This window comes from Candoia aspera, chromosome 2 (assembly GCF_035149785.1).
Source record: "Candoia aspera isolate rCanAsp1 chromosome 2, rCanAsp1.hap2, whole genome shotgun sequence".
NCBI lineage: Eukaryota > Metazoa > Chordata > Lepidosauria > Squamata > Boidae > Candoia > Candoia aspera.
Genome location: NC_086154.1, coordinates 262,995,227 through 263,014,622, shown reverse-complemented (window position 1 = coordinate 263,014,622; position 19,396 = coordinate 262,995,227). Strand labels below are relative to the sequence as shown.

Genomic DNA, 19,396 nt, shown 5'->3' with positions numbered 1-19,396 from the left:
TGGTGCTGAGCGTTGAAGAAGTTTAGATGCCCTCAGAAGCATTTCATCCTGATTTGGGGATGGGGAGAAGCAGGACACCCCACACCAAGGACTTCCTAAGCTTATTACAGTTGGGGGCGTCTCCCAAATTTGGGAGGAAATGCCCATCTCATTGCAATGGTATAGAGAGGGGGGCACATGAAATTTTGAACACCTGAATAGAAATATTGCTTCTTTTGAGTTAGCATAGCCCTCCTTGTGCAGGACTGTTTTGTTGCCTGGTGTGTCTCTCCTGGTCTCTGGTACTGTAATTTTTTCCTAGAGATTCTTCTGTTTGTGCCACCTGGGACCTCTTCCACGGAACTTCAGCCTGGTCCTGTTTGGGTGATGAAAAGGGGGATCCTACTTTTCTTTCAGATCACTGACCAGTCCTGGCTCCCGAAGGGAGTGAAGGTCCCTTTCCTGCAGGTCCCTTTCAAGGTGAAGGGCAAATTCCATTTTCTGCCCCCAGCAGAGGTGAAGGTGGTGGGGAGTTACCTGCTGGGCACCTGTATCAAGCCAGAGGTGAATGTGGATGTGGCAGTGATCATGCCCAAGGTGAGTGGCGCGGGCAGAAATGAGGGTTCCCTTTTAATTATAACATTGGGAGTACCCTTGACATGTGTGCAGGGCACATAAAGAGCTATTTCATGCACGTTGGTGTTTTATTTTTCCTGCAATGCCCCTGCTTCTTCCCAAAACCACCATTTCCCCTGTAATGAAACACACCAGCGCATCCTCACAGCCCCTGATGTTCGTTCAGGTGGCTCGGCTGTTCTTGTGAGCTCGTCCGTGAAATCGAGGTCAGGGACTCAAGTTAGCAGGGACTGAACCTGTGTCGAATTCTTTTTTTCCCCCCTAAATGACTTTATTAAATCTTTAAAATAGAAACAGTAAAAACTAACAAAAACTAATATTAAAGGAAGAAAATAAGAACAGGAAAGAAAAATGAGAAAAGAAGAATGACCAAGGTCAAAAGTGCAAAAAAACAACTCCTCCAAAAAAAGATAAAGGAAGAAAAAGAATTGACTCTCCTCACAACAGATATAAGTAACAGTATACATCATTCTCTTGCTTTAAGTTTACAACATAATTTTCATTATTACCATAAACCAGGGTTTCTCAACCAGGGTTCCGTGGCACCCTCAGGTTCTGTGAGAGGTCCCTAGGGGTTCCCTGGGAGATCACGATTTACTTAAAAAATTATTTCAAATTTGGGCAACTTCAGATTGAAGAGGTAAGTTTCATTCTTTATTTTTAGTTTAAGAACACTGTTAAGGCATACGTACAGGCCTACCCATGAAACGAATATAATAATTCTGTAACTTCCGGCCTGTGTCTGAGCCTGAACATGCAGGGGTTCCCCGAGGCCTGAAAGATATTTCAAGGGTTCCTCCAGGGTCAAAAGGTTGGGAAAGGCTGCTGTAAACCCATATTATTTCTAATAGTCAAATCCATACAACATTTTTTTTTCTGTTTCCCACGGAAAGTCCAAAAAAAGTTTTCAATTAGCATTAAAGTTATAGAATGTCTTTTCTCAAATCTGGGTTGAATTCTGAGGTTCTCTGCGAGGCCCTGGATCATTCCCTGCAGAAGCTGGGGCGACCAACTTTTTTGTCACCCTCTGACTTGACCAGCACAGCCTCCCCGCTCCCCCAGCGGATCATGGAAGGGGTAAACCCAAATCAGGGTCTAAGATCAGGATTAGGGAGTGGAAGCTGAAGCCCAGGTAAATGGAAGCACTGTGTTTTCTTTGACTGTGGAAGTAGAGTCTGTTCGTTTATTTATGTATGCTTGTATTTAGTTATGTATGTATGCTGCTCATTCCCAAAGGCTTTGAGGAGCTAACCGTCAGAAACGTCATGAAAAAGGAAAGCCTCAATTAACATAAATAAACCCATTGAAAAAATCATGATAAAAATCTCAGCCGAATCCCAAGGGAGAGATAAACGAATAGGTACATACATACAAAGTCACGTGCCTGCCGATGCGCCCCAACGTTCAGCGCATGCCTTCCCCCTGGGCTAGATGGAGAGGTCAGGTCTTCTCTGCTTTCCTGAAACCCAGGAGGGAAAAGGTAGAGTGGATCTCTGTAGAGAGGGAGTTTCTTTTTTAATAACAATTTTATTAATTAATTATTAATTATTTATTTCGTGCTCTAAGGACAGCAAAAAGAATCGTCCTTAGGAGGTGGGAAAATGCTACAAGTCCAGATATAAAAGACTGGATTTCAGAGATGGGTGATTTAGCCATTTTTGAGAAAATTATATGTCCAGTTAATCAGAGAATGTCACCTTAGCTCTCCCTTTGAGAAAAATTTTTGAACAGGCTTGGTCAATATTAAAAGCTTAGTTTCTCTTCTTTTTGTAAATAACTTTTATTAAACATTGCCATTAAAAAGTTGAAAAACGAATACAGACTAAAAAGAAATAATAGGATAAAGAACAAAAAAGTGCAGAAAAGAAGAAAGAAAAATAATCAAAAGAAAAATAGAAAACCGTTAGACTATAGTAAAGAAAAAGAAAAGAAATATTTATGGTTTATACTCGTCGTGATGAAGGGGGAAGAAATGACTTCCCCCTTCATCACAATGAGTATAAACAATTTTAGTAACGTTATCACCCTCTGTAGAGAGGGAGCTTCAAAGCATGGGAAATGCCTGTTTCCTAGATCCGTCAGATGGCATCCTCAGATGCCCAGAGAGAAGTGACCTGGTTCAGTCCGATTGGATGGGCCTGTGAAATCAGCAGACGGAAGTTAAACACATCTGTATGTGGACAGCATTAAACGACAGGAGACTGCAGATTAGCTCATCTGGAGCCGTGTTGTTCTGCTCCTTCAGCCTGTCTCTGGGGGAATACTGTTAGTCTGTATTCGGACTCAGCCCGTGCTGGTGGTGCTGGTGGTGATGTTTTTAGCTGCTTCTATGTTTTTTCTGGTTTTGACACCACCTGGAGTCCACTGGAGTTGGGCAGCCAATGCATTTAAATTAATAAATAATAAATGCTTTTAGCTGGATGTGCTGTATGTATTTTCTACTTTTGTACGCTGCCCAGAGTCCACTGGAGTTGGGCGGCCAATAAATTTTGTAATAAGAGTAATAGCTCTGAGTGTTAATCCCCAAACCATCATTTCATTTTCTTGGCTGCCTGTGGCTTGACATTTCTAAGCTGCGTGTCTGAGCTCGCGTGATGGTGGCAAGCCACCCTGGGTGACCTGTGTTGTGCGGATGCACTTGGTGTTGCCAGTGGGGTTGAGAGCAGAGACAGTTGGGTGGGTCACAGATGTTTCTGTGGCATGGTGGTCAATAAGATTGTTACTTGGATGAAGAGAAAACAGCACAGGGAAAAAGGTTATTTACTTAGTCTGAGGACAGGTTGATTAGTTTGGCACTGAGTCCGCCATGTTTAATTTTCCCATCCCTTGATCTCTTGTCTTCCTTCTACAACGGAACTCAAAAAAGCATCCGTAGGATTCCAGGACTGTCTCCTGTCGTTTAATGCTGTCCACATACAGATGTGTTTAACTCCAGCTATCTATTAGTTCTATTTGCTTAAAACATTTCAATATCTCTTCTTGTTAAAAGAAATCTCAAAGCGGTTTTAAATTAAAAATTACATTTACAATAAAATGCAGATCAGCGTTTCCCATCCTCAACAACTTTAAGATGTGTGGACTTCAACTCCCAGAATTCCCCAGCCAGCATGCTGAGGTCGAGAAACACTGTTATAAATAAAACGATGTATAATTAAAATTTAGATTACATTTTATACAATAGTAATAATGCCAGTGAGGCATTTTATAAAAATGTATAGTGGAAAAAATGCTGGCTGGGGAATTCTGGGAGTTGAGGTCCACATGTCTTAAAGTTGCTGAGGTCAAGGAATACTGATACAGATAATATAATATATAATTAAAATTTAGATTACATTTTATACAATAATAAAATACAAAGACATTTTATAAAAATATACAGTAGTGGAAAAAATTAGATTAATAATAGTTAAAAAATGGAAAGTGGGTTATGAGTATGAACTTGAAGATTGGTTTAAAGATGTATGGACTATTGCTATTAATGATAAATTGATGTGTGAACTAAAATGTAAAAAGGGTTTGGTGAAAAGGAACGATTTTGATGTTATATGGGGTGAATTTCTGGAATATGTTAAAGGGAAGGGAGTAAAACCAGATCAATATATGTTATCTTTTTGGAGAAGAGGGCTTGTTAAGAATTATTAATAATAAAAATGTGTGATAATAAAAAGTAAAGAGATGAGGAGGGTCATAGGTCCCCCGGGTGATGGGTGCACCTAGAGGTCAAGTTACAAAGTTATGTGTGTTATGTTTTGGTTGTTTGATTGAATTATTTTACATTTTTTGTTGTTCTTGGTTGTGTGTCTTGTCATTTGTATTTTAAATAATAAAATTATATATAAAAAAAAGTCTTGGGAGAATAAAAAAGCCACGAATGGTGGCACTGGGGGTGCCCCAGAAAGGAGGGTGTTCCAGAGTTGGGGGGCTACCACTGAAGAGCTAGACCCCCGCAGCAAGGTCCGCCTTCAAGCAGATGCGCACGCTGCTGGCTGACGCTTTGCGAAGAGGGGTGCCTTTCTGATGGGGCAGCCATCAGTGCTGATGAAGCAAAGGATTTGGGGAAAAGCTGCATCTCCAAAGGGCGTTTTTGTCTTGTTAGGAAATTTTCCAAGAGAAGGACAGCCTTAACCAGCGCTACCATCGCAAGAGGGCCCTCTACTTGGCACACATTGCCCACCATCTGGCCAAGGAAAAGAACTTTGGGGGTGTGAAGTTTGCCTACATGAATGGCAATCATCTGAAGCCCACCGTGCTTCTGCAGCCAGCAGGTAAGGTGGGGAGGGGGGAGGCGTTTTGCCACTCGTTCAGTTGCTAAGGTGAGGAAGTAAAGGTGCCGCTGAGTGGAGCAGCCATGCAGCTTTCTTGGCATTCGTAGGGAAGTTGTTTGCCCTCATCTTCATCGAGGGATTGTTTTGACTTCCCAATTCAGTCATCAGCCTGCTTGGCAGTCCCCCATCCAAGGACTCACCAGGGCCGATCCTGCTTAGCTTCTGAGATTTAATAACATCTCTTGCCTTCCCACCCCTGTGGCAGATTCCTATAGTGGATTGTTCATCATTTTCTGCTTTTAAAGGTTGATTGCAAGATAAAGCCCAAAGCAAATCAGACAGGACTCTGTGTGTGTGTTTGTGTAACAGGTCAGTTCTAATGAAGTCCGCATGCCAGTCTTCCTTTTTATTCTCTTCTCTCTCGCTTTCCTCCCCACCTGCCTGGGGGGTTGCAGGGAAAGATGCAAAGATGGTGACAGTCCGCCTCCATGCCTGCCCAGCCCCGGGGGTCTTCAGACCCGTCCGTTTGCATCCCAGCAAAAACAACATCCGTACTGCTTGGTTCACGGAGAAGGACTTGCCTGTGACCGGTAAGCTTTGAAGATGTTTGGCCAGAGAATGGTTGATGGGCAGGACCAATGCTTATGTGCGTTTGAGTTTGCACAGTGTGCTGAGCCTGTTTGTTTAACCATGGTTTGTTGAAGAGCCCATAGGTGGCTGGGCTTGCAGAGCACGCTAAAACCTAACTGTGGCCCACAATTCACAGAAGCCAGGGTTCAAGGCGCTCTTTAAAGCCAGACTAGACCAAATGTGCGATGTTGTGAACCAGAATGGAGGATATTACGAGCAGGTGGAGGAAGGCCCCTTTGGCTCAAGGGACTCTCCAAACAGCCCAGCCTGGATCTCAGTCACGTTTAGTTTAAACCCTTTGAAGCACATGGGAGTTAGCTGAGTTTGCCAGTGGTAGATGCAAGGAGAGATTTAAAAAAAGTCAGGGTGGCCTTTGTGATCGAAACCACACTCATTTATATGCACTTGCAAATTGCAGGGCTTTGGTTGCATGGCATGACTGCCACCTGGCCTTGTTGCCCCCCACCCCTCTTTTGCTGGTCTTAACTGATTTAACCTTCCTGATTTAAAGCAGATCTTCTCTGAGTGCAGCAATAACCGGATCTTGTCCGTGAACTGCAAAATTTAGAGCAGTTTTGTGAGGGTCTGTGAGGCTATTGGCTTCTGTGGCTTTTAAATAGATGAGACACATTCAGGGAGAGGAGCAGAGCTGGAGGAACCTCCATGGACAGTGGAAGTATACCCCTGAATGCTGGCCACAAGGGAGTAACAGTGGAAAAGAGATGTTACCTTAATCCCGTGTTTAGATTAACTAGAAACTCCTGGGTTGGCCATTGCAGTTCATATAAAACAATAGCACCAGTGGTATTTTGTGTGTGTTTCTAGACACACACACCACTTAAAAATTGTGTTATACGAATGTTGGGAATGTAACCCGCATTGGTTTAAATACATTAATTTTACTCTATTGGTTGGTTGGTTGATTGATTGGCATAGCAGTTAGCTATGCTGTCCGGGAAATTCTGGGAGTTGAAGTCCACACATCTTAAAGCTGCCAAGGTTGAGAAACACTGAGTTAAGGTATTGGGCTGGTTTTAATGCAACACAAGAGTCTCTGGTTCACCTGATAGCAGGATATTTAATTGAACTATCAGAATATCTGTATGCATCTGATACCTTTAATTGTTTTGCATGCTCTTGTCTCCTCCTCCCTCCCACTAGATAGGAAGTTGGGCAGAAGCATTTCCTGTGGATGGGCAGGTGCGATGGTCCTTTGCAATCTGTCCTGCTTTGCTTCTTTCCAGGGGCAGCTGAGCCACCAACACCCCATTACAACAATTCCATTTTGTGGGACCTGGTGATGGAGACCAACCTGATCTTCCTCTCCGAGGCAGCCAGCACCTTTCAAGGCATGCGAGGTGGTGTGGCCCTCCTCAAAGTATGGCTTCGCCAGCGAGAACTTTATCAGGTATCCGATTTGCTGGTTGACTTGGCCACATGCAGAAGCTCTTTCGGCTTCCCTGAACCCAGCTGGGACTAGAAGCTTCACAGGCAGGGTTCAAGGACACAGCTCTTGACAAGTTCATTCTGTTGCAGGTGCTAGAAATCCAGCAACTGCAGAGTGTAAGATGCAAGCCACATACATTAATTTTACTCTATTTATTTATTGGCCTAGCTGTTAAGGCAGTGCTTCTCAACTGTGGAAATGTTAAGTTGTGTAGACTTCTGTGCTTAATGACCATTAGTTTAGTGATGGTTCAGATTTATGATGGCACTGAAAAACCTGACTTACGACTGGTTCTCACACTTAGGACCGTCACAGTGTCCCCCCAGTCACGCGATCACAATTTGGGCACTTGGCAACCAGCTCACGTTTATGACCATTGCAGCATCCTATGGTCACATGATTGCCATTTTCGACCTTCCTGGCTGGCTGGATTCTGGCAAGCAGAATCACTGGGGAACCATGTGATTTGCTTAACAACCATGTGACTTGGTTAACGCCTGCAGTGATTTGCTTAACGACTGCTGCAAAAAGGTCGTAAAATCAGGTCAGATTCGCTTAATGACCACTTCGCTTAACAACCAAAATTCTGGTCCCAATTGTGATTGTTAAGCGAGGACTACCTGTATAAGCCCTGGGTGTGTGTGGCTGTGGAGGGTGCATGTTTGAATTAACCTTTCACTTTTCTTCCTGTTTCCAGGGTCTGGGATGCTTCAATGGCTTCATTGCATCCATGTTGGTGGGGCACCTCTTGGCCACTCATAAGATCAGCAAAATGATGAGTGGGTACCAGGTTCTGCGAAACGCTCTTCATTTCTTAGGTAAGCTGCACAAGCATTGATTTTCAGCCAGGAGGCCTTTCAAATCAAGCCGGTCCTTGCTGATCAGACTTCTGGACTCTTTGGGCTGGATCTGCAGCTGTTGACCAGTTTGGCCAAATCTCAGATGGAACCAGCATGGAGGGAGGGGGAAATGGGATTTTTTAAATTGTTTCCCCATCAGAGGAATGTGTAGAAAGGGAATGCACGTTTTCTCTGAAATGCTGAGTTTCTAGATGTAGGGAAGGTGCAGCAGGGAAGTACGTAAATGTAAGAATAAAGAAGAACCTGCATGGGGAACTGAGAAAAACAAATCTTTTGGCAGATATAATACAGTTCAGAGGAGCATAAATATTGTATATAACTTGCTCTGCATGTTCTTTTTTTTTTTTGTATTGGGTGCCATATCTACCTGTCCCCTCATCTTTTAAAAACCATACATCAGTGTGGTCCTTCTAGTTGGCGCTTGGAAATGATGTAGATTATCATACAGTCCATAAAATAAGGATATCACGGTTAAACAACCCCCAAACTGTCTTTCCAAATCCAGCCTTGTCCTCATGTGTGACTGGACCCATTTTATGGAGACCTCACCCTCCAATTATTACTGTGACCCTTGCCCACTTTCAACTACTGTATGTCTTCAGTTATGAACAAAGTGGAGTGTCTGTTCCTCAAATTCCTGTTTTTTCCCCTGGAATGGATCAGTCCAAGTCTTCCAAGAGGGTATGACTTTTTCCAGAAGTGTATCTTCAGCCATCAGAAGTGGTTTGCAGTTTTTTGGCCCCTGGAAAAACATTAAGTATTTGATGTTTTGGAAAAGAACCACCCCCTGGAATGCTTGGATGGGCCTGTTCCCAGGGAATAATAGAACATTCTGGGAATGGACCACTCTGTTTTGCACATCACAATTATCCACCCCTATTGTATTCCTTTGCCTTCCCAGAATGGTCTCCACTGTCCCAATCCTACTCATTTTAAACTTGCAGGATGGTTTGAAAGTGAGTGGAGCACAGGTTCTCAAAAGATTGAGTGCCATCAGCAGAACCTCTGACAGAAAGGGTTTCTTCCAACCTTTCTCCTCCTAGATGTCTCCCTCCTTCACATTTTTAAGAATGACATCTATTTTAACCTTGATCAAATAAGCCAACTGTATATTCTTTCCTTTTACTTCTAACAATCTTGATCTTTAGTCCCATCAAATAATGTTGTGGAATTTGATTTCTTTTCATTTTTTTCTTTGTCGCTTCTCACAAAATTCTCCAAAATTTTAACAAGCCTTTTTTGTAAATCCAATATAGGAAAAAATATCCAGATCACTCTCTTGGTTTGTTGTTTGTATATCCCTTTTAATTATTAAGACGTTAACCAGTTTCTTTTATACGTTCAGTGTAACATCTTTTTCCATATCATTCTTAGAGTGTGAGTTCTCAAAAGATGGAGTGCCATCAGCAGAACCTCTGATAGGAAAGGGTTTCTTCCAACCTTTTTCCTCCCAGATGTCACCCTCCTTCATTTTTTAAGAAAGACATCTGTCCTCTTTCCCCTCCAGATTCTGAATAAACATCTCCCAGTGTTTGTGGTCAGAAGCAAAAAATATTATTTCAGATTAGCTCAGAATACCAAACGTTGGCTTCTGGGTTTGCTTTGCCCATGTAATTTTGGAGAAGTTATTGCAGCCTACCAATAAACTTGGGTATAAGTTAATCCCTGCACATTTACATTCTTCCACCAAAGTGCTTCTCAAGACCCCCTGGCTTTCCAGATGTGTGGGACTATAATTCCCATCCCAGCATGTCTCTGATTTATGGAAATTGCAGTCCAACAGATTGTTGGGTACAAGGATATAAGATAGGGAATCCTGTCCAAAGTGATCGTCCTCTTTTTCCTCTTCCTTCCCAGCTACTACAGACCTCACTACATCTGGAATCAGCCTCTCAAAAGATAGAGAACCCATTGTGGTGAGAGAGCCATTTAAATTATTTACCAGTAGATTAAGTTTGAGATGGAGGATAACGTTTTAAGTTGTATGAAATGAATTACTCAAAATGATGAGAATCTCAGGGCAAGTTGGCATTTCATGAACAGTTGGAGCGTGGTTTGGTCAGTGTGTTGATGTATTGTAAGTTAATGTGGGGGACCCAGTGGCATTGTAGTTAAAGTATGGTGTGGGAGTGGGGAAATCCAAGTTCTTCTGTAACCTTGGAAGCACCCTGAATGACTTGGGCTGGGAAGACTCTGTTTTGGCCCGGTTTGGGTAAAATTGGTGGGAACATTACTATGGAGGTTGCTTTGAATTCAGGGATTGAATCTAAATCTGACAAATAGATTGAATCCATGAACTTCATGATGAAGATATTAAATGGAGGGCAGCCTTTGTCCCACCCTCTATTTTAGCATGCGTGTGTGTGTGTGCGTGTGTCAGATGTAGCTTCTCTTGAAGTGGTGGCTTGATTCTTTGCAAGCTGCTACTCCTATTTGAATTAATGCCATCTTTGCAATCTGAGTTTCTTGACCTTCTTTTAGCCTTCCCTGACAGACTTCCACCAAGCGTTCCAAGTGGTGTTTGTAGACTCTTCTGGACTGGTCAACCTGTGTGCGGATATGACTGCCAACACTTACAAACAGGTAAAGGTGGGTGGGGGGAACCAATGCCTGGAGTAGGTTACAAGGAGGTAGCAGCTGCTAAGTATAAAGGAGAATCTGAAGGTCCACACTCCAGTCAGACTCGAAGGTGGGATCCCATTACAGGATGAACTAGATTGGTCCAAGACCTGATGTGGTAAAGGGAAAACACTGTCCTCTGATGCCTGATAGGTTTCAAGGCTGTGAGAAGAGGGCTTTGTGGAGGGAGGAAAAGGAAGGATTCCTTTGGAGTGCCCAGTGTTTGCCTGCATTATGGAAGCATAGAAGCTTTTGGGCTGTTTGAAATGAGAAAAGGCAGATGATTGTGCTGAAAGGTCCGTGCATTCTCACTACATTTTCATAAGGGACTGTTACTCCTGCCTACTGCTGTAGAATTTACTCAATATAGAATGACAGTGGAGCATATATAGTCATCATTAGCCCTTTGAGGTGGGCTTGGGGGAAGAGGGCTTTGCCCAAGGCCATCAGTGGACCTCCCTTGCCGAATGGAGATTTGAACCTGGCTCTTCTGTCCATGTTTGGGCTAGGCTGTCTTGAGTTGCACCAATAGACTCTGGAAAGCAGGTCAAAGGAAGGAAGAGCCAGCTAGTCTGCTCCAAAATGGTAGCTGCTTAGACCTTTAGATGCCTTCAGAGAAGAAGAAGAGATGCAGTGCAATCAGCCAAGAGGCGTGATCCCTGTACACACTAATGTGCATGTGGTTTTGTTCTTCCTTAGATCCAGTTTGAAGCCAGGCAATCGATGGAGATTCTGGATGACAAGACAGTGGATGGGTTTCAGTTGCTCTTTGTGACCCCCAAGCCTCTGATCCGAACCTTTGACCACGTGTTTCAGTATGTTGCTTTCAAAAGAATGGTTGGCATAGAGGGATGAATTGCTTTCTACTGTTACCAAGGCAGGAGTGGGCTAAATAAGGGTTTTGTCTCTATCCTCCCACCACCTTAAAAAAACAACAACAACCCCTACGTTTCTAGTCCGCATGGTTGGAGAGGAATGTTTGAAGAACTTGCAGGGTTTGAAAGGCAGTGAAAGAAAACATACAGTGGTTTCAAGATTTTTTTGGTATATATATACACACGCACATACATACACATACATACAGTATATATATATATATAGAGAGAGAGAGAGAGAGAAATTGGCTAATTGTGATTGCTAATAAAAAGTCACACTGGCTGGGGATTCTGAGAATTGAAGTCTAACTCTTGTGGAAGGCTACAGGTCTACAGATACAGATCTAGACTGATTTATAGATCCATAAAATGATTTTGCTTAATACAGAATGTTAATTTCCTTGCTTGTGAGCCTCCTTGTCACAAAGCAACTCGTTTATTTGCTGTCTGAGAAGCTTGCCGCGTGTTGCTCATGGCTCTCCTCCTGTTCTTCAGCTTCTGGCATGTCTCCAAACTCCAGATGGCTTGCAAGAAGATGCAGCTGCTTAATGCACTGATGGACCGTGGTGGGAATTATGTGGCTGCCGTTCTGCCGTTCTTCCTCAGCTTGCTGGAACGAGGACTAGCCCGGCGATTGGTGCTCCTGACACACCAGTTGCCTCAGACCCAACCGGTAACTTCACCAAAGATGCAGCTTATTTGCTCCGCCTGCTGAAAGAACCCTTTGCTCAGGATAGTCAGGATATTTTATTGTAAACCGCCCAGAGTCCCCCATTGGGGGAGATGGGCGGTGATATAAATTTAATAAATAAATAAATAAATAAATAATAATAATAGTCCCCCTTTGTCAGGGTCAGTCTCGCTTCGCAATAAGACACAGACTCACTTAATGGGTATTAAGGATTTCTGGTTTATTGGAATGATGGCTGACAGAACGAAAAACGGGAACGGGGGTTGTGGTGTGGAGGTGCCCCTTTTATACCTTCTCGTAGGGCCCCGGGCTCCTCCACCCTTCACTGTCCCAATCCCTCTTGATGGGATCCTTGATGGCTGCATGGGCGTTTTCCCGGTGTCTTCCTTTGTCCCCTCGATTCTGGTGTGTCCTCCAGGGCACCAGGTGCGGCTTATCTCTGCTCGTCCGATGTCCTCCTTTTCAGCCGTCTATGGGTCCATGGGTGTGGGTACTTTGGGTGCTTGTTTTAATCCCTGGTTTAATTATCTTCTTCCTCTATTTCTTAATGATCATGATCTACGTTGTGAGGCTCTTTTGTGCCTTGCAACGAGGTCATGACACTCTTAAGGAATCGTGTGATCCCTTGAAGTGTCACTTAATTTCTGACCCTTCAGATATTGGCCATCTGTCATGGCCAAGCTGTCACAAGGCCACACATGTTCAAAACAGTTGTAAAATACTAGTTAAGTCCCATACAGGTAGTCCTCGCTTAATGACCACAGTTGAGACAGGAATTTTGGTTGCTAAGTGAAGTGATCATTAAGCAAATCCTACCCAATTTTACGATCTTTTTTGCGGTGGTCATTAACCGAATTACTGTGGTCGATAAGCGAACTGCATGGTTGTTAAGCGAATCACACTGTTTCCCGTTGATTTTGCTTGCCAGAAGCTGGCCAGGAAAGTCGAAAATGGCAGTCACGTGACATGGGATGCTGCAAAGGTCATAAATGTGAACCAGTTGCCAAGCGCCCAAATCATGATCACGTGACCGCGGGGATGCCGCGATGGTTGTAAGCATGCGCACTGGTTGAAAGTTGTTTTCTTCAGCACTGTTGTAAGTCTGAACTGTCACTAAATGAGTGGTCATTAAGTGAGAACTACCTGTAATTTAAAACCATCTAAACCACTACCTAATGCTGTTAGAACCACTTCTGTATAAGTCCTTCTGAAGATGATGGTCGAAAACGGATGGGATTTCAAAGTTGACGTTAACTAATATTAGAGCCATAGGCATCCTGTCGAAACCATGACGACCTCAAAATGACATTTCATGTGCCGTGATGACATCATGGCAATACCGTTAATTACATATTTGCATTACCATGCAAAATAATGCAGAATGAATTACGTGCTGCCTTGTGATGTGAAATGACCCAAGTATCTGATTTTCATTATTTGCATGATGATGTCAGGATTCGTGTGATGTCACTCACATGCTTTGTAGATGCCCTTGTTCATCTTGTATTACCTTAGTAGGAATAGCACATATTTTTCTCATCTCTCTCTACCCTCTATTTCCATATTTTGCCTTTGTTTCTACATGCCCGTTACAAGAAAAAGTAATGTTTTTGCAATACAGTAAAAAAACAAAAACCTCTTAAGAATTTACAATCGTAACATTTAAATTCTGAAATCACAGAATTATGACTATGGATAAAATGCAATAAACACTGCAATTGTGATACTGGAGGAAAACGTTTGAAAGTGATTTTGTTGTTTATTCGTTTAGTCGCTTCCGACTCTTCGTGACTTCATGGACCAGCCCACGCCAGAGCTTCCTGTCAGTCGTCAACACCCCAGCTCCCCCAGGGATGAGTCCGTCACCTCTAGAATATCATCCATCCACCTTGCCCTTGGTCGGCCCCTCTTCCTTTTGCCCTCCACTCTCCCTAGCATCAGCATCTTCTCCAGGGTGTCCTGTCTTCTCATTATGTGGCCAAAGTATTTCAGTTTTGCCTTTAATATCATTCCCTCAAGTGAGCAGCCTGGCTTTATTGCCTGGAGGATGGACTGGTTTGATCTTCTTGCAGTCCAAGGCACTCTCAGGATTTTCCTCCAACACCACAGTTCCAGAGCATCCATCTTCCTTCTCTCAGCCTTCCTTATGGTCCAGCTCTCGCAGCCATATGTTACTACAGGGAACACCATTGCTTTAACTATGTGGACCTTTGTTGTCAGTGTGATGTCTCTGCTCTTAACTATTTTATCGAGATTTGTCATTGCTCTTCTCCCAAGGATGAAGCGTCTTCTGATTTCCTGACTGCAGTCAGCATCTGCAGTAATCTTTGCACCTAGAAATACAAAGTCTTTCACTGCTTCTACATTTTCTCCCTCTATTTGCCAGTTATCAATCAAGCTGGTTGCCATAATCTTGGTTTTTTTGAGGTTTAGCTGCAAGCCAGCTTTTGCACTTTCTTCTTTCACCTTTGTCATGAGGCTCCTCAGTTCCTCTTCACTTTCAGCCATCAAAGTGGTATCATCTGCATATCTGAGATTGTTAATGTTTCTTCCAGAGATTTTAACTCCAGCCTTGGATTCCTCAAGCCCAGCATGTCGCAGGATGTGTTCTGCGTACAAGTTGAATAGGTAGGGTGAGAGTATACAGCCCTGCCGTACTCCTTTCCCAATATTAAACCAGTCCGTTGTTCCGTGGTCTGTTCTTACTGTTGCTACTTGGTTGTTATACAGGTTCTTCAGGAGGCAGACAAGATGACTTGGTATCCCCATACCGCTAAGAACTTGCCACAATTTGTTATGGTCCACACAGTCAAAGGCTTTAGAATAGTCAACAAAACAGAAATAGATGTTTTTCTGAAACTCCCTGGCTTTTTCCATTATCCAGCAGATATTGGCAATTTGGTCCCTAGTTCCTCTGCCTTTTCTAAACCCAGCTTGTACATCTGGCAATTCTCGCTCCATGAATTGCTGAAGTCTACCTTGAAGGATCTTGAGCATTACCTTACTGGCATGTGAAATGAGTGCCACTGTTCGATAGCTTGAACATTCTTTAGTGTTTCCTTTTTGGTATGGGGATATAAGTTGATTTTTTTCCTGTCTGATGGCCATTCTTGTGTTTTCCAAATTTGCTGGCATATAGCATGCATTACCTTGACAGCATCATCTTGCAAGATTTTGAACAGTTCAGCTGGGATGCCATTCAACCTCACTCTTCAGGATGACTGGCTCTAGCTCACTGACCACACCGTCAAAGCTATCCCCGATACTGTTATCCTTCCTATACAGGTCTTATGTATATTTTTGCCACCTTTTCTTGATCTCTTCTTCTTCTGTTAGGTCCTTGCCCTCTTTGATTTTGATCATGCCCATTTTTGCCTGGAATTTACCTCCGATGTTTCTAATTTTCTGGAAGAGGTCTCTTGTCCTTCCTATTCTATTGTCTTCTTCCACTTCTGTGCATTGCTTGTTTAAAAATAATTCCTTATCTCTTCTGGCTAACCTCTGGAATTTTGCATTTCATTGGGCTATCTCCCCCTATCACTGTTACCTTTTGCTTTCCTTCTTTCTTGGGCTACTTCTAGTGTCTCAGCAGACAGCCATTTTGCCTTCTTGGTTTTCTCTTTCTTTGGGATGTATTTTGTTGCCGCCTCCTGAACAATGTTGCGGACTTCTGTCCATAGTTCTTCCGGGACCCTATCTACTAAGTCCAGTCCCTTAAATCTATTCTTCACCTCCACTGCATATTCCTTTGGTATATTAGTGAGCTCATATCTAGCTGATCTGTGGGTCTTCCCTAATCTCTTTAGTCTGGTCCTAAATTGTGCAAGAAGAAGTTCGTGATCTGAACTACAGTCAGCTCCAGGTCTTGTTTTTACCGACTGTACAGATGTCCACCACCTTTGTCTGCAAAGGATGTAGTCAATCTGATTTCGGTGTTGTCCATCTGGTGAAGTCCATGTATAAAGCCGTCTCTTAGGTTGTTGGAAGAGAGTGTTTGTTATGCAGAGTGAATTGTCTTGGCAAAATTCCATCAGCCTATGTCCTGCTTCGTTTTGTTCTCCCAGGCCATACTTACCTGTAATTCCAGGTGTCATTTGACTGCCCACCTTAGCATTCCAATCTCCTGTGATGAAAATAACATCTCTTTTAGGCATGTTGTCCAGTAGGTGCTGCAGATCCTCATAGAACTGCTCTACTTCAGCTTCTTCAGCATCTGTGGGGGGGGCGTATATTTGGATCACTGTGATGTTAGATGGCTTGCCCTGAATTCGAATTGAGATCATTCTATCGTTTTTTGGATTGTATCCAAGCACTGCTTTCGCCACTTTACTATTAATTAGGAAGGCTACTCCATTTCTTCTGTGGTCCTCTTGTCCACAGTAGTAGATCTGGTGGTCATCTGATGTGAAGTGGCCCATTCCAGTCCATTTCAGTTCACTGATGCCCAAAATGTCTATCTGTAATCTTGACATCTCACCAATAACCACATCCAATTTGCCCTGGCTCATAGATCTTACATTCCAGGTTCCAATGGTGTGTTGATCCTTAGAACATCGGATTCGCCGTTCACGACCAGCACTGTCGGCCGCTAGCCATCCTTTCGGCTTTGAGCTAGCTGCGTCATCACGTCTGGGGCTAGTTGAACTCATCCTCTGTTCCTCCCCAGTAGCGTTTTGACCATCTTCCGACCTGGGGGTCTCATCTTCCGATGGTATACCGACATATCTCTGGTTGTACTGATCCATTTAGTTTTCACGGCAAGAATACTGGGGTGGGTTGCCATTACCTCCCCCAGGGATCACATTTAGTCTGACCTCTCTGTCATGACCTTCCCGTCTTGGGTGGCCCTTCACGGTTTAGCTCATGGCATCACTGAGGTGCTCAAGCTCCAGCACCACGACGAGGTAACGATCCTTTGCTGAAGTCGAAAGTGATAAAATGTGTTTAAAATGAATATTATAAATTGTGCACCTGTAACAGTGGAAGTACTCACCTGAGATCCTGACTATAAAATGTTTTAAAAATGAGAAGGATTTTTCTTAGGAAGTCATACTAGCCTTTGAAGAAAATATTTGATTCCAGTAATAACAATAATATAGTTGGGCAAAAGATGGATCTTCTAAACAGTTTCCAGAATATCTAATGTGTTCTATTTTCCTTCTAAGTTTGGTCCTTGGGGAAGAAAGGATTTGGTGAGTTTCAGCAGCACTGGTGTAATGTGGTACTATCCATGTCCTTTGGTTAAATTCTGATTTTATGCAGATGTTGAAATGTCATATTGGCAACAGTTGAATCCATGCAATTTCCATTTACCAGGATCTTAAACAGAACATGCTTTCTCTGTTTTGTGGAAAGGAATCGTGTTCAGCTTTCAGAGCAGAAGGAACCCTAGATTAGGGGCTGAGTACGTGTGTTGCATGAAGAAAGGACAGATCCTCTGTTTCCACTTAAAGAGGTCTAAGAGAATCATGTCTTCTCCTTTGGGAGACATCCAACTTACGAAGATATGGCTGAGTAGCCCCAAACTCATGGCTTCTTAGAGGCTCAGAATATTGCCAGAGTAACTTTGCTAATTTTTGTCTTGCTGTACTTTGTTCCAGTGGTCGATCCAGGTGGATCCCCCGAAGCACAAAGATGTCGGCTCCCTGGCATTTGGGCTCTTGCTAAATCTCGATTTCGCAACCAGTGTCTTGGAGCGAGGCCCTGAAGCAGACAGAGATGAGGTGAGAACCAAGTTAGGCTGCCCGCTTCCATCTCTTCTCTCTTGACCGAAGTCTTCAGCCAGTGCAGGATTCGACCATCATAACCCAACACTGTTAGAGGGTACTCCATGTGGAAGACTGCTTGTGTGTGCACAGCCCACTGGACAGCCATGTCCACCTAACTCGGGACATGTCCACAGAGACGTTCCGCATCCTTCCTTGCTCTTCTCCTCTGTGAGGAAATGAAAAACCCGTTAAGATTTTTCCAAGCTTCTGATTTGATTCATAAAAAATCCTCAGCCCTTGGTTCTGCCCCCTTTTGAAACAGATTTGGATTCATTAGATTTTGAATGCAATCAGGGTTATGGTGCTCAATGTGTATGTACACACGCATGTGCGTGCACACCCACAGAATTATTCTTAATCCAGTGAAAAACTAACAAATGTTGCCTTATATGTGTATTTTGTAGATGTCCAATAGCTGTGTAGTCCCTGTGGAATCTCTAATTTTTAAAATATTAGAATTTGCCTTATAGTTGTTTAAAGATAATATGCTGAAAAGGGGAGGAAAATACTGCTCCTGTGTCTGTTCCTGAAGGCCACGGAGTTTCGGCAATTTTGGGGAAAGCGGTCAGAGCTGAGACGTTTCCAAGATGGCGCCATCTGTGAGGCTGTTTTGTGGGACGCTCCAAACATGAGCCAGAGACGTCTTATTCCAGAGCAAATCATACGTCACATCTTGCAATTGTGAGTAGACAATGATAACTCTTCGGTGGAAGAGAACAGGATGAGACTGTCTGGTGAGGAACATCCTGACTTCCCAGTTTTAATTCCGGGCACTTGGAAGTCAGAATAGGACCCCAACTGGATAAGGCAGGTGTGAGCAAAGTCCCACAAGCAAATTCTTTTTCCAGAAACTTTAGACTCTTGAGGTGGAATGTAGGTTGTATGTTAGTCCTGTTTTTTCCTCCTGAAATTCCAGCAGATGTTACTTGGTTCACCCATTACACTAAACCATGGCTAGTTTTCACCACTGTTTGTTGAACAAGCCATAATGGTCTTCATGCACCACGTTAAGCTGTAAAGCTTGGTTTACAAGCCATCGTGGCTGAGCCATTGCACCGAGTTGACACTAAGCCAACGACATCTTTGCCTAGTGTGATGCATGAATGCAAGCAGAATCCTTGGCAGCTTCAGAGGACCGAGGACTTCCTTTTAGGAACAGCAGTAGTGAAACAGGAAGAAGGCAAATCGACTTTGAAGACTACTTCGTCGTCTTTGTTTTCCCTTTGCAGGCACCTGGACATTCCAGAGACTTCCATCTCTTACACAGGGGCCCTGCTGGAACCCCTAATTAAACTGGGGCGTGAGGTGAGGTCCCCCTCTTTCTCATTCTACCTTCTTCCTTTTCCTCTTTGTCCTCCCTGGATGTCTCTTGAGATCTTTGCCCAGGATATTCTCTTGTTCTTTCCACGCTGGGAGAAGAAACCACGAAGTAAGTTTCTAAACCAAGAGGGAAACGCTAACCTCCCCCGCCCACCCAGTGTGAATTTCAAAGACTCTTCTTGACAGAGCTTTTCTTCATCTTTTGAGGGCCCCACATTTCCTTTTGCTGAAGTGGTCCAAGGAAGCCAGAATGACAGAATTTTTGTGTTGATATTGGGTCCAACTCTTGATGTTGAATCCTGGGGG

The 19,396-nt window shown here is 43.4% G+C and overlaps 1 protein-coding gene across 1 annotated transcript in view; it reads left to right on the top strand.

Moving 5' to 3' along the window:
• NOL6 (nucleolar protein 6) overlaps positions 1–19,396 on the top strand; it is a 64,410-nt gene that overhangs the window by 12,010 nt on the left and 33,004 nt on the right. The window contains exons 4-15 of the mRNA XM_063295892.1: positions 397–576; positions 4,712–4,880; positions 5,336–5,470; positions 6,755–6,918; positions 7,655–7,775; positions 9,675–9,733; positions 10,299–10,400; positions 11,136–11,251; positions 11,807–11,984; positions 17,603–17,725; positions 18,303–18,451; positions 19,000–19,075. Coding sequence (XP_063151962.1) covers positions 397–576; positions 4,712–4,880; positions 5,336–5,470; positions 6,755–6,918; positions 7,655–7,775; positions 9,675–9,733; positions 10,299–10,400; positions 11,136–11,251; positions 11,807–11,984; positions 17,603–17,725; positions 18,303–18,451; positions 19,000–19,075 — 1,572 coding nt within the window. The remainder of the gene's footprint in view (positions 1–396; positions 577–4,711; positions 4,881–5,335; positions 5,471–6,754; positions 6,919–7,654; positions 7,776–9,674; positions 9,734–10,298; positions 10,401–11,135; positions 11,252–11,806; positions 11,985–17,602; positions 17,726–18,302; positions 18,452–18,999; positions 19,076–19,396) is intronic.